A 15,393-nucleotide genomic window follows, 5' to 3' on the forward strand; every position below is an offset into this window, starting at 1 on the left:
GTATTCACTTTCTGTGTTTTTTTCAAGTGAGGCTGACTCTATTAGCCTTTCCAAGTCAAAGCAGAAAGGTAAAACAGGCACACCATGAACTTTGTCCTGTAGGGAATCCTGGCCCTTGTTTTTATGCCATAGTTTGTGAAGCATGCCACTGTGATATCCATACAAGTGTATGTCCAGACAACTACCGAAGACTCAAGTCACCACACCAATGCAAATAAGAGTCAAACAAAACAGGAAAGTGATCTTTTGCGAGTCAGCAATAAATGGTGATGCACATTAGTCATTTATACCCCAAGATAAAAATCTAATGCTTTCATAATCTTAAAGAAGCAGCACATGCATAAGCAACTTAGGCAACTGTAGATTTTTTTCCCCACATAATTTAGGAAATTAAACTGTAGAAAAGTTCCTAATTCTGATGCCTTTTAAAACTGTAATATTACCCTGTGTTTTAAAGGTCAGATAAAATGAATGGGCATAATTTTCCCATCTTTAAAACATATTGAGTTTAATCTACTCAATGGAACAACCACCCAAAGAAAGAGGACATCAGGCTAGGTGAGACACTGAGATACAGTACATGAATTTAAGAACCAGGTGACAAACACAACTTGTCAGCAAAGTGTCTTTGGTCATAGATGATCCTATATTTATACATGAGTCAGTGCTGTATATAAATGAAATTACAAATGGGTTAGAGGATTAAACTACAAGCACCAGGAAAGCTGTTATCTACAAAACAAGCTTCTGTTGTATAAAGAACAGTCGGTAAAAGACACGCAAAACCCCACAAAACTGTAGATTCACACTTCAGCAGATTTTCCCTACCTACAGGTTTTGTGTGTGACACTCTTCTGTTGCTGTCTATTTCAACCCCCTGAGGCCTGAAAGTTCTTGTCAGTGCAGGAGAAATGGAAACCAGCTTCCATGTCAAACATCAAGTCCTTCCTGTCACCAGCCCTCCTGCCACTACCATTCATTTGCCACTTTCCGTGGGTTTTTACAAGTTTGCTCAGTTACCACCATCCCATCATCACATATGGTTTTATGGAGCTTTCCCTAATGACACTGTGCTCTGTGTGCCCTATAAATACCTTGTTTTGAGCACCACTTGGGACTCCTGTATCCTCTCTAAGTCGTTCAGAAGATCAGTGTTCAGACTGTATCAGGAATACTGACAAAGCTAATACATAACCAGTGTTTTGAGGGTGGGGGGGAGTAGAGATGCTAGACATCTATTCTGGATAGACATCAGTTTCTGGATCTAATTACTAGGTACATGGGACTGATTCTGTTCTTATTCTGCTTCAATCCAGGAGCAGCAAGTTTCCCTAGTTACAATGCTGAAGAGACAGTAGGTTGTAAGAATAAATTTAATCCTCAGTGCATTGAGCCTACTAAGAGATAATTTTACATTTAATCCTTAAAACAGTTCAAAAAGAAAAAAAAAATCATTGCTAACCTACTTTTTAAATCCACCAATGCCCTTCTGTTAAAGCAAGAATAAGCTGGGGAATAAGTTGTAGAGAATGATCTATCCTCTGAATTAAATCCAAGTTATTAAAACCAACAACAAAAGCCCACCATGAAAAAAACCCCAAAAACCCCAAAAAACAAACCCAAACAAACAAACAAAAAGATCTAACCCACAAAAACAATAACCCTCACTCCCACAGGAACTATTGCCTTTATCAAGGCTTAGACGATTCATTTCTGGTTTTATCCTTCATCATTCCCAGGAGGTTTGCCAGTGTCAATTCTGCTTATCCTTCCAAGCATCTCAACTTTTGACAGTTCTTTCAGTAGGCAATTTCTCAAAATTAATTCTTAATTGTATATCAAGGCCCACACATTTTTAGTGAGTTTCTTCTCTTTCTAACACCTTTTCCAATCCTGTTGACACTCATCATCTCTTGAAACTAATCTTTCTTCTTTCCAGCCCACTCATTATTATAGTTTCCAAGTCTTTCTTCCTGTTTTTGCTCTTCGGGTTTCTCATAACAGAACCAGAAATTTCAAGTCAAACAATCACTACTAGCTTTTGATTGAAAAAATGCTATTTAATAAGTAACTCCTTAGATTTTCACTTTATCTGACCAAGAAGTCAATCTTGTCCTTCAGATTTGAACAACCTTTTTTCACATTTCTTTTGGTTGCAGCTAAGTCCAGCAATTTAATCAAGCACCTAATTACTAGCCCTCTCTCATTTAAGTCTTCCAGAGATCTGCCACCAAATTGTAACACCTGTAAACCATGCCCTTTGAGAATGTCTGTAAGCAAACAATCCTCTGAGATCTTGCAGTCTGCAGGCTGCTTGTTCAGGTAATGAAGTGCCACTACATCAAAAACTCTACATTTGTCAATGGGTTGAATAGCCAGCATTTGACAACTTCAAAATAATGTGATCAACACAGGCCTAAAACTATTTACATGAAAAAAACATAAGGCAAACACAATCTTCAATAAATGGTGGTGAAAGCTAAAGGTGAGTTACATTTAATTCAATCCCCTCTAAGAAATACCCCACTGCTACTGGATAAATGCATGCATTTCTGGTATTAAATTCTCTAAAAAGTATTTCCCTATGAGTGCTGCATATTAAATAACACTCACTTTTTATCAGCTTTCCAATGAAAAAAGCTGCTGGCAAAAATCTGCAATGTGGTAATATAATTCCTTATTAAACCATACCTTCAGGTGCTGAGCAAAATGAGTTGCACTGCTTTTGCATATGCAGCAGTTTGTAATTACGAACATGGCAGTGCACACCAAATAACCCATTAATGTCCACAGAAAGGGAACAGAACACAGCTGAACAAATGGAAAGTGCAGGATTACAACTTCTAAAGCATGGTGGCCCAAACACAAGAAAAGGAAAGTAGCTAAAGTTTTCATATCCTTTCATTACTGCATGGGCGACCCCCGACGAAGGGGAGAGAGAACGATACATCTGACTCCATCATCAGAAGGCTAAATAATTACTTTATGGTTCTATACTATATACTTATCTCTAAAGTGAGTCTGCCTTGCACTCACCCTTGCTCACAACTGCACTCAACTGCACCCATCTCTCAACTCGCCCGTGACAGTCTCTCACACACACACTTGGCCTTGACAGGCCAAGGGAACAGAACATCCTCACTTTGGGTAAACAATTTCCATATTGCATTGCACTTCAGCACAGCAAGCGAGATAAGAATCATGTTTTCCTTCTCTGCTTGTCTCACAGCTTCTCTCTGCTCAGACGGCCTGTGAATACTATATCCTTTTACAAGTATCCTGCTTTAAGTAAATGTATTCGTAAGGAGAATAAATGATACAATGAAGAAACTGACCAAAACCTTTTATATTATTCTTCTTGTACTTTCATGAACATGAAAACACAAATTTCTAGCAAATAGGTCATATTTGCAAAATTGAAGGACTCCAGCACAAAAAAAACCCAAAAAAACCCCAAACCAACCAAAAAAACAGAAAACAAAAAAAAACCCTTTAAGACAAGCATGAAATATAGAGATCAAATAAACATTACAATGTGACTGATTTGATTTTGTAATGGTAAAAAGGAAGTCTACAATAAATACTAAAAGATAGAAAAATAGCAGGTCAGAATTAATATGAAAGAAGAGGTGTCTAAGAATATGTAGAAAGAAATAAATCACTTGACTTTTATACATAAGGAGAGGGATACTGATACAAGGAAACTAATAAACCACATAGGCAGATGATACAATTAAGTAAAAGAGTTATCATCAATTTTTCTGAGAAGCTTAAGGTAAAATAACAAAACCTGACACACATATTTTCCTAATTAGAAAAAAAATAAATTAACACACTTAATTACAACTTGCATTTAAGTAAAATAAACATAAGCTCAGAGGAGGCATGTTATGTAGTACTGTGCTACCAACCAAATTAGACTGACGATGATGAGCCCATCGTTAAGGCCTTGTCACTGTGTATTAAGTACAGAAGGTCTGAAGGACAACAGCAAAGCCAGGAAGGAGTGATAATCTACAGCTTCCCCATCTTCACTCTCATCTGCCCTCTTACTCTTGTCTGGTCTACTCCTGTCAGAAACAAAGCATGTCTGACCTCATCCACAACCAGAAATAATCCTTTAATGTGTTTTTAGCTACTGTTCCAGCTCCTTCAGCTTCACTTAACTCACCCACTTCTTAACTTATATTTTAATTAGGGGATTTTTTCTAAGCTAGATAATTTTGCCTGAAATGAGCAACAGCACAAGCAGATCAACAGGCTAATCAAAGGAAACTAACCAGTTTCCCTTGCTCAGCTGAAGGAGGCTTTTCAAAAGAAAAGATACCTCCAAGGCCAGCTCTGACATCCTCCTTCACCCCTTCCTGGATTCCCATTACTCCAATTTATTAATTTATTTATTTTACTAAAACTACTAGAACTTAAGACACTTAAGTTCACAGCCAAGCCTTACAAAACTTTTCCAATGCATTTACCATGAGCTTATCCCTAGCCAAGGTGCAGAAGCTACTTTATGTTTTCATGCTCTTTCATCTTTATCCTGTTAAAGAACTGTAAAATAGTTTTGCCTGAAGGAAAACAAATCTAGCAAAGGACACAGGAGGGGTTGGGGGTAGTGAGGAAGGCATACAGTAAACTCCCATACACTACACAAACTGTAGCTATTTTATTATGACAGAAAGGTCTTTATAATTTTAGTCATGTTTAGTTGATATTAAAACCAAAAATTTTAAAAAGTCCTTTCAGTGTAAAATATCACTTTGTGAGAGGTCAGTCTTCTCTCAGAGCAGCATCTCCAGACAACAGAGTCCCATTAACAAGTGTCAAGTACACAAAAACAATTCAGGTATTGCTATATAGATCTTACCAGAACAAGAGCCATGACAAAGAAGGGAAACAAGAAACAGCTCTTCTCAAACTACACACACACACTGTAACTGCTAAAATCTCTTTTTCTTACTTAATTGTAACTTCTAGGTCAGAGATGTCAGTAATTTACCTAAAAAAGAAAAGGAGTTAGACAGCAGATCTGGAAACAGAATTTGGACAGCTTGGACCTCATTTTTCCTTCTTTCTATGCACCATAGCTATGAAGTTTCAAACACAAGCTTTAGAAAGATCTCTGATTTTCAGCATCTTCCAGCAACAAGGCAGTCCCATTAGGACAACAGCTCATTAATACTACTGAGGACTCTTAACAAGCAATATTAATTTAGAATGTCAACTAAAGAAGCAATTAAACTAAATGTTTAAACATTAAAAAAGTATTGTTCTGCTGAACATTTAAAAACATTGGTGAACTGAAAGCATACAGTCAACCAGTGATTCCATTAAGAATAAAAAACATTCATGAATGTATTCATTCCTGTACCTAATTAATTCCTTAGATGCCAGAAATCTGTGGTACTATCCAAATTGAGACAGAAACTCAGAGGTTTGATTTTTTTGACAGATTCAAGGAGGGTATGTGGTAAAATTGGCATTTGGTGAAATTTGTCTTCAGAAAAGAATAGATTTTCAGAGGTAATACATGTCACCCCAACTTGAATATGCAACATGTAAGAAAAGTGGACACATAATAATGGACTAATTAAGACAGTGTTACAGACTTGATGTCTAGACAAGATAAGACATTTCAAGAATCCCTGCTACCCGTGCTCATGAAGGAAGAACAAAGAGATAGCCTTTTGTGCAACACTGATGCTGAATAGCTCCAATTATGAATTTAACACCAGGGACACATTTGTCATCACTTCCGAAGAAAATCACCACACTTCAGCACATTACATGCTAAAAGCATATGCTGATCCTTAACTATATAAAACCAGAAACTAAACAACTCCAAAATATTACCTTAATGCATAATGCATGCCATTAAATGCAAAGATATTTAAAAAGTGAATGAAATGGTTACATTAGCAAACTATACACATTTATTGATCCTGACATGCAGATGCAAAATTCACTACAATGCTGCTTACAAGTAACCAGACCAATCGTTTAAGAATCTGTTTAATGGGGCTCTACCTCACCCCGCTCAGGCAAATGCTCAGACAACATTTAACACCTTATTTCAAAATTGTAAAAGCAAAGAAAAGAGGGAGATGCATGTTTAAAGATCTAAGGAAACACCTAACTTCAAAAAAAACCCCAACCAAACAATCAAAAAACATCCCAACCCAGAAAACTAATTATCTCAGTATCCTATTAAAAAAAAAAAATACAAAAAAACTCTCCAAAGCTTTTTATTAAGGAGAGAACATTAAAGAACATATAATGGGATATATTAAAATATGAGACACACACATTAATGCTGCACAATTTCCGCTCCATGCAGAAGAACGAAGATTGAAAAGAGTCTGCACCTGGATTGAAGGGAACCATTTCCACAGTACCTGCCACACAGAAATGCCAGAAAAAAAACCCCTATTCTTCCAATCATGAAGTGTCAGAGCCAGGGGGTTCTAGGAAATCAACCCTTCCCTGAGAACAGCAGAGTCCACTCCCAGTGGGGCAGGTCCCAAAAGCAGGGGACCTCAACAAGGAGTTGGGATTCTGCACTTCAAGAACGCAGACAGAAAGCTGTCAAGAGAAGAAGTGAGCAGAAATCGTGTCCTTGGTGGAAAGAAACCATGTGATGGAAGCTGAGCTCAAGACAAAGAGCTCAAGACACTGGAAGAGGCTGCCCAGGGAAACAGTGGAGCCTCCTTCACTGCAAATAGGCAGGGCTCAATTTGACAGAGCCCTGAATGCCCTGATCTAAGGCCCTGTTTTGAGGAGATGGGCTGGGGCAAGTCCTATGCAACCTAGGTGTTTCCACAAGAATGTCACTATGCCTGTTGTTTCAAAGATGAGACAAAAATGCCCAGGACGTTCAGTCCTAGTTCAGAAATGTTTTCAAGCATCTGTGCATCTGCAACCATGCCCCTCCTTTCCAAGTAATATTGGCACACTTCAAATGAAATATATACTTCAAAGTTTTTCTAGTTTGGGAGCGACACAGATAATTCTTGGCTCTGTTTAAACAGTGTCTGGATTTTTCCAAGCCTTTATCCGTGAGCAGAATTTCTAGTTTCCTCTCTTTGTGTCATCTTCAGTTAATATTTGCAAAGCAACTGCAGACTCCTAAAAGACAGACACTATATAGCAAACAGCAACTAGCCCTTGGTTTGACACATTTTGCCCTGTCATCATCAGCACACAAAAAACTTCATTTTTCTTCAAATGACATGATTTTGCATGAATGTTTGCAGTGAGTCCCACACCAAATAAATAACATACAACTTTTTTCTTGAGGAGCAGGGTGATCACTTACAATCACGCTTCATTTAACATTCTGAAACTGGCAATTGTGTTATTGTAGCTTAGAGAAAAGGCAGTGGCAGCTTTACAAAAGAGTGATGTGAGCGATACGCAAGATACTGCGATGGACTCATTTAAAACAGAACACCTGTATGAATATTTCATTCAATTGCTCAAGGGATATTTTTGATTGTTTTTCTTAAGAGAAAAAACAGACTATCTCACAAGCTGCCACCTCCCTCCTGCCCAGGGCATCAGGCTGCCTGTTTCTCTGCTGCACAGCAATGGATTTGCTCATTGCGACACCGTGCATGTTCTGTCAGCAGAGTTTTTTGCCTCTGGGTTTTCCCAGAGGAAATAGTACCATCCTATGAAGTACATATTTGGAAAATTTTGCTCCTTTTCCAGGTTAGAGTTTTGGAGACAAATGGATATGGAGAAGGCAAAGCAAAGAAGGCTTTATCAGGAGTCTGGAACAGCCAAGAAATACCTGGCAATCAGGCTGAGAATAAATACGAACCAAAAAGCAAACATCATTAGATCTGGTGCTCTGAGAGAAAGAAAAATTAAGGAGACGGAAGTAGAAGTAGTTCAATGGGTCAAACCTCACTTTTTCAAATAGCTGGGCCCTCACCAATTCTTTAACACATACCCAGTGGCACATGCCCTGTCTGACTTCATTTCTTACTTATTTTAAATACCTTAATAGTTGTCCAGTGCATACTGAAAAACAACCTCTTGAAAATCTTGCTTTGCAGAAGGATTACAGCTTCACCATTCTTGCAGCATAAGTCTTTGCAATAAGCATTTTATTTTAGTAATCCTCCCACAAAATTACATTCCAGAAATACTACATAAAACACTTGAATGAAATTTAACTGCAAAGAAGTCCATCGAACCAAATAATTTTTCTGCTATTACTTGAGTCTTCAAGACAAACAATCAGAAATAAATTATGAAGAAGCTTTTTTATAAATGTACAAGCTTACAGTTCACCTTACAGATTTAATGTTAAATTTACTTTTAGATGCTGAGAACTCAAAGTAAACAGGTTAGTATACAAATTTTTACAGACTGATTCCATACATAGTAGGAAGATTCACAGTATTTTATTATGATGACTCATTATGATACTCATGATCATTATGAAAATCATCAGGTCTATCCCAACAATTTTTTTAAAATTCAGAAAATTTAATTGCAGACCCAGAAGTTAATGTTAAGTATTTATGTAAAAAATATGTAGATAATTTTCCAGTCTTAATTTTTAATGATTAAGTAAATATCTTGTCTAATTCTTAAAAAAATCACAGTTCCTGGTTTATAAGAAAATAAGCATCTTGTTCAATTCAGTAAAATACTTCTAGCATCATTCTAGAATCTTATTTAAATTCTGCAGAAGCTGACAGCTTCAATATTCAAATCAACAACAGAAGAAACTGGTTATGCAAAATCCAAATCTAAGTTACTCCTCAGGCTTTTTTGAACTAAGTTCCTAATAAGTTCATTTTATAGAACATAACATAGATTTCCCTAGAACTAAGTGCAAACTCTACCATAGTAGGATTAGATCATATGGAAAACAATATTTGGGTTTTATGACCAAATTTTCATCCATTTTCACTATAACTGTGTCCTTGAGCCTAGGGAAATTTAACCATACATTCACTAGCATGAGGTTAATTAATCACAATAGCTATTTTTTAAAAAATCTTTTCAAAGCCTGTGTATTTTTTTTTTTCAGTTTGTAATTTTTAAAAAGTTCTAAGCTTATGCATCTGGTCCTAGCTCTTTTAGGCATCTGTGATCCCGTGATCAGACACACAGGGATAAACCAACTGCATCATGGCTCTCACAGCTACAGCACTCTCCGGTAAAACTCCATCCCACCAGACCCTGCACACATGCAAAGCTGTGCCCACCATGAACATGATTAGGCAAAGTCAATATTAAGAGAATAAAAAAAAAAACAAACCCCCAAAACCAACAGAGTAGATATCTGGTTTTCAAGTGTCAGTGAAAAGGAACAGTGTTGCAGCCCAGGAAATGGCCCTCACAGGCAACTGAACAAAGGCCACTAGAATTAAGAGGCCGTCATTGTATTAGCTGAGCTTGCAAAACAGCAGCTGTTGTATCTAAGTTGCAGAAAACTACCATTAATTTTCACGTGCAGATAAATGCCATGGTTCTTCGGAATTAAACTGTTGGAGATGATACCACATCATCTTGAAAAATCAAATTACATTCATATTACACTCCAAGGAGGAGGAAAAAATAAATCAAGGTAATTTTAGCAGAGCAAACCATTACTGCATTAGTGACAAAATGCCAAGAAGACTCACCTGTTCAATCTCCTTTGTCTTAGTTGCAATTGCTTTTGAACGACCTAGAAGCTGGCTGTCCTCGTATAATTCCGTATTATCCGTCAGATTTGCCTCTATTTCCTCTGTTTGCTCAATGTATAATGGAGCTGAAGACCCAGCCTTAAAAAAAAAAAAAAAAACAAACAAAAAAAACACAGTAAATTCAGTTTTCAGAGCAAAATAACAATCACAGGATGAGGAAAAAACCCCAAAAGCCCAAACACAGTCATCAGAGATACGAGTTTGCTCATCAAGACTATTAGTGAAGTATTATTGCTACAATCTTCACAGAACTAGAAATACAGACTTTAAACACGTAGAAAACATGATAAAACCACCTGTGACACAGCCTTAACTGTGTAAACGCAATGATGTAGATAACCTCCACCTGCCCATCCAATGAGAAGAAATTTGTGTATGTGATATTTATAAAACCAGAAAGCAAGAAAAATCCACAATCAAAACGTGGCTAGTCTTCTTGGAAAGGACAAAAGTAACAAAAGCAAAGCTACATAGGCATCAACAAAATAAAAATGCTATCAGGGAGAACTCTTGAAGCATTCAGGGCCACAGGTCTATTATTATTATTATTGTAATAACTCATATAGCAAAAGCAAACATGTAATTTGAAGATTTCTCCCTCTAGAACAGAAATTAAGACAGTATTCCTACTCCAAAGAAAACACATGCTACCCCCAAGGAGTTTATACAGAAAATATAACAATTCTGTTTTACAGCATTATTTAAATTCAATATTATGGAACAAATTTTTTTTTTTTATAAATAGGATTTGAAAATTGAAGAAGATGAAAACTAGTTCCTATTATTCAAAAATAAAGGTAAAGGACTTAATTAACAATAAAGAAAAGCATTAGACAGAAGAAGGAAGTAAAAAGGTTAAGTGGTCCTGTGAGCATATGCTCAAACCTTAGCAGCAACACAAACCATTGAGATTGAATCCCAAATCCCAGTGAAGAGCAAAATGCCTGAGAGTGAGTGAAGGCTAAAAGCTCAGTGCAACACAAAGTTCAAGTATTAAGCACTATGTGAGATAAACAGGAAAAAGTTAAGAATTCTTGCAATTCATATGTGACAGCCTACTAATCCAGGTAAGAAGTCCTTTCTTCTAAGACTCAGAATGAGATGCCTCACCTCCTTCATTAGCATTTCTACAGCCCACTTTCTTAGTCAATAAATCATCTCAGACTGTACCAGAAACAACTACAATTGCTTCACTTTGATTCCTTATGCTTAATCTTTTTGCCACTGCAATTTTCTCTGAGGCGTGGAGGATGCTTTAAACAACTCTTCTCCATGTGGCCCACTCTGTTCTTTCCTTCCTTGCATTACCTTTCCCTCATCAAGAACCACAGTGATATTTCTCTGCTGAACCTCTCAGAAACATCCATGCATCTGTTCTCCTTCATATGGTATTCATCCTTGGATCAGCTGCTGCTTTTTCTTCACTCTAACACTTCCTTCCCTTTTTTTCTTTTTTTAATTGCTTTTTCCAGTTTATGTATCTAACTAGATCTTCCTGACCACTATTGAGTAGCTGCTCATGCATTCACCCATTACATCAGTGGATGGGACTTGAAAGTTCAGATAAATATGGATTCAGTGAGTTTATTTCTCTAACCTAGCCCTTATATTCTACAAGTGGAAATGTGACACTTCCCAAGACACATCCATTTTCCCTAAAATTATTTTAAAACAAATTAAAAAACCAAATCCATTAATTGGAAAGGTTAAGACATGACTTTGTGAAGTAGATACTATTTTTCTTTTTTTAAGAATGCCCCTAAAGTTGAAACAAAGTGAAAGTTAAAGAAAAAATTATCATAGAATTGAAACAGATTTTAGATAACATAATATTTGGGCTGTTTTAAATGACAAATACATTCTCCACTAACATGACAGAACCCAAAAAAGACATCCTATCTATGAGCAGTATAACAAATGACTGAGAAGGGCTATAATAATCTCACTTCAATATAGCCAGGAGTGGAATACAACAAGGGGTGAAAACAAAATGAAATAAACTGGCAAATAATTAACTTTCATTAATAATGAAATAAGGATTCTGGGGAAAATAAAATATACACCCACTGCAGTAACAAGTTAAGGTTTATTTTTAATATAATGGAGGACTGCTTTCTGGAAAAGAATACATGACATGGTAGGCTGGCACAGCTTGAAATGGAACTCAGCAAACCAGAGCTTCTCTCCTTAAGTCGCATGTTTTACACGTACACTTGTGTTTTGACTCGGAAGTCCTTTCCTAATTTTAAGGAGTTCAGCGGGCATACAGACCTACACTACTACAAGAGCTACACTACTACAAGAGCTCCTTGGAGAGCATTTGGGAAAGCTGAAACTTTATTGTCAGTCGTAGCTCAACATCAATGCAAATTATACTAACAAAATGTACTGTGCCTTTGTGTATTTTTTCCAAATAAATAAATTGCAAGGTTTTAATCTCCCTCTCACTCCCTTTCAACAAATATTTAACAGCATAGGCAGAAAAATTCAGGATTAAAAATTATTACAAAATGTGCCTTTATGAAGAGTACAGAAAAACAAGAGCCTGTTTTTGCAACACTTGGAAATAAGTGGATTAATAATCCTGTCTTACATCATACTCTGTTATTTCAGGTAAATTGCTTTCCTCGGTCTTCTCTGACTTTTCAGCTGCCCACTTGCTCGCAGCTTCTGCAAGTTCTTTCTCTGATAGTCTGTTGCTCTTCTCCAGGGCCTGTACAAAAACATTAGAGTCAAGGTGTAACATGAAATGGACTTACACATGGCAAAAATCTTCAAAATGAAAATAAATAGTTATTCCGATCAGTAAAATATTTTAAAATAGGAAATAAGAAAGTTGAAATTATTTCATTTGCTGTCAAATTCTGTGTCATAAAGACACCACCTTTATCTGAATCCAGAAGAGAAGTGCAACCCAATGTTGCAATAGGAATCCCTGTTTTCTATAACTGCAAATTAAAGAATTACAACCAGTGAAGTCAGGGTGACTAAGATTAATATGCAGGGATATGAAGAGGGCACTTAGAAGAAAGCAGTAACATAATTTATAGAAAATCTCACACAACCTGCTCTATTTCCACAAGCCATAAAAGAAATTAACTAACATCTATTGGAATCCAGAAAAAAAAATCTGTTTCATTTAGTCTCACTATATTTAATTCTACAGGTTAAATGTTATAAATATGTATTCAATCCTGAGTGAACTTTATGGGATAAAGTAATGATATTTGCACAGGTACATTTCTGAAGAGACAGAACAGGAACATATTTTACAGTTGAAAATAGCAGCAGCTATTCAGGCTGTAAACTTGCAATAAACAACCAACCCAATAGATCTCACTAAAACAACTTAAACTGCTGCCCCCTCACCCCCAAAAAAACCAGAAGTGTCTCTTTTTTTGTGTTTTTTTATCTCATCAATAACATAGAAAAGCAAACGGCTGTCACTTTGCTCAGCAGCTGTCCCTGTCTCACACATGCGCCTTCTGCTCTATGTTGCATACAGCCTCCAAGGCTTACAGCCCTACAGCTAATAAAGAAAAACAGAAAAGATTTCATGCCACAGTCAAACAGGTGGCTAATATCAGGTAACATCAACAGGTATTGATTCACATGCAAGAATATGCAAAATATAATTATAGATAAAAATACCTTTTGAGATCTGCAAATAGATACTACAGTGAAAAGAGGTATTGCTATGGAAACATATACCTTTGTAAAAAATTCAAAGCTAAATTATAACTTAGAGCATTGAAAATTATCTCCTGTAATCACTATATATAGCATATAACTAATTTCTCAAGGCTTGATAAATTGCAAGACTCTGGCTCTGGAGATGTTCATGTTTCGCCAAAACTACTTCTGAGTCAGTGAAGCACTTAGGTAACCTCACTGCTCAGTGCAATTCCAGCCAAGGGGCTGATTCCAAAAAGCTCCACTGACCCAGGGCAGTTACACTATAAGCAGATTTGGGGACTGAAGTGGAAAGTCAATAAACAGTCATAGAAGTATTTCCATTTCATGCATACCCAATAAATATTTATGCTGTCTGGGGAAAGGACTTCCATCAAATAAAGTTTCATTTTGCATAGCCTATATTAAGTGGATATCCACTGCCAGCACATACTTGCAAACTGATGGGAAAAACCAGTATAGCATAGATCAGACCTGACTGAAGAAGAAAGCAGAACATTTAGAGCTCAAGCTCACATTACATATTAACACAAGAGCAAAAGATTTTGCAATGCCTCCTTGTTCTCAAAGGTGTGTATTAAGTAAGGATTTGATACTAAGCTGCAGTGTGCTGAGTCTAAAAACAAAGTAAGTAAACTAATTATAAAGTATATTTTATGATCCAAATCAGTGTAACTTGTGCATAATAGCTTTTATCTTATTCTCCCTATTTACATCACTGAAAATACATCACTTGCCTTCCCCCTTAAGGACAATGGCAATCAGCTGGCACAGCAGTTCTAAAAGCAATGTGTAAGAGATAAGCACTTAAAATGACATGGCACAACCAAAGCCTGGGTTTTTTCCCCATTGAATACATGTCAGGTGTGTCTGTGTCAAAATGAGAGGTAATACCAACATACCCACAATGACACAGAATTCTAAGAACAAGTCCTATTCCTAATGTAAGGGAAAGGAAGTAATATCGTAAGCAATATGCACTTTAACAGGCATATGCAGTAGCTCCTTCCAACTGAGGAAAAAATCCAACAATGAACAATCTAAACCAGTGGGAAGTACTCAAAAAGAAAATTCACCTTTGATGAAGGTACTGCTGTGGACCCTGAAGGTGATGCATCTCTTGATGTTTTCAGTGACTGAACTGTCCTCTCTTTACCTACAATTAAGAAAAAAAATTAATGACTGAGAAATTAAAGATATATATTGCAAATATGTTTACTGACTTAGAAAAATTGCACTGAAATTTTCTCACGTCAGACACCAACCTTATCATCCTCAACAACTACCCGAGACGGGGTTGTAGCAAGAGGGGAACTGAACTCTTCTCCCAGGCAACTACTGACAAGAGGAAATAGCCTCAAGCTGTGCCAGGGAAGGTTCAGGCTGGACACCAGGAAGAATCTTTTCAGTGAAAGAGTGGCTAAGCTTGGAACAGCTGTTCAGGGAGGTGGTGGAGCCACTATCACTGGAAGTGTTCAGGAATCGACAGGACATGGCATTTAGTGCCATGTTGCTTTAGTGTCTAGTTGATAGGGCGGGGTTAGGTCAAAGGCTGGACTCCATCTTGGAGGGCTTTCCCAACCTTAATGATTCTATAAAATCTACATACTCCATCATCTGACAAATACTGGTAACACTACCTCCTCTTCCCAAGGAGAGAAAAGATACAGCTGTGTCATTTCACACATTAAAGAAAACCCACTGTCCTTTTTTCCATCATTAACTGAAAGGGTGTATCTGTATGATTCCACTAGATGATGTGATTTCACTTTTTAATATTCCTGCAATAATAGAAACAGTTGAAATATTACACACTAGTCAATCACTCAAGGTAACTGGTAGTGCATGAACTAGTTTAGCAGGCCACAGTATGTTGAAAAGACCTGCCATGGGAATCAGTCCTGTATTGTATCAACCACGGAGTAGATGCTTCTTGTAAGATTGCTTTCTTTCTTACAGAAGTTAAAATTGGCAAAATGTCAAATCAAATTCA

General features: G+C 36.8%; 1 protein-coding gene across 1 annotated transcript in view; it reads right to left on the reverse strand.

Moving 5' to 3' along the window:
* Positions 1–15,393, reverse strand: part of PPHLN1 (periphilin 1) — a 60,993-nt gene that overhangs the window by 17,603 nt on the left and 27,997 nt on the right. The window contains exons 7-9 of the mRNA XM_041399083.1: positions 14,477–14,556; positions 12,301–12,420; positions 9,645–9,785 (exon numbers count right to left, since the gene is read on the reverse strand). Of these exons, the coding sequence (XP_041255017.1) occupies positions 9,645–9,785; positions 12,301–12,420; positions 14,477–14,556 (341 nt within the window). The remainder of the gene's footprint in view (positions 1–9,644; positions 9,786–12,300; positions 12,421–14,476; positions 14,557–15,393) is intronic.

Source organism: Onychostruthus taczanowskii, unplaced genomic scaffold, assembly GCF_017590055.1.
Source record: "Onychostruthus taczanowskii isolate IOZ18803 unplaced genomic scaffold, ASM1759005v1 scaffold153, whole genome shotgun sequence".
Classification (NCBI taxonomy): domain Eukaryota; kingdom Metazoa; phylum Chordata; class Aves; order Passeriformes; family Passeridae; genus Onychostruthus; species Onychostruthus taczanowskii.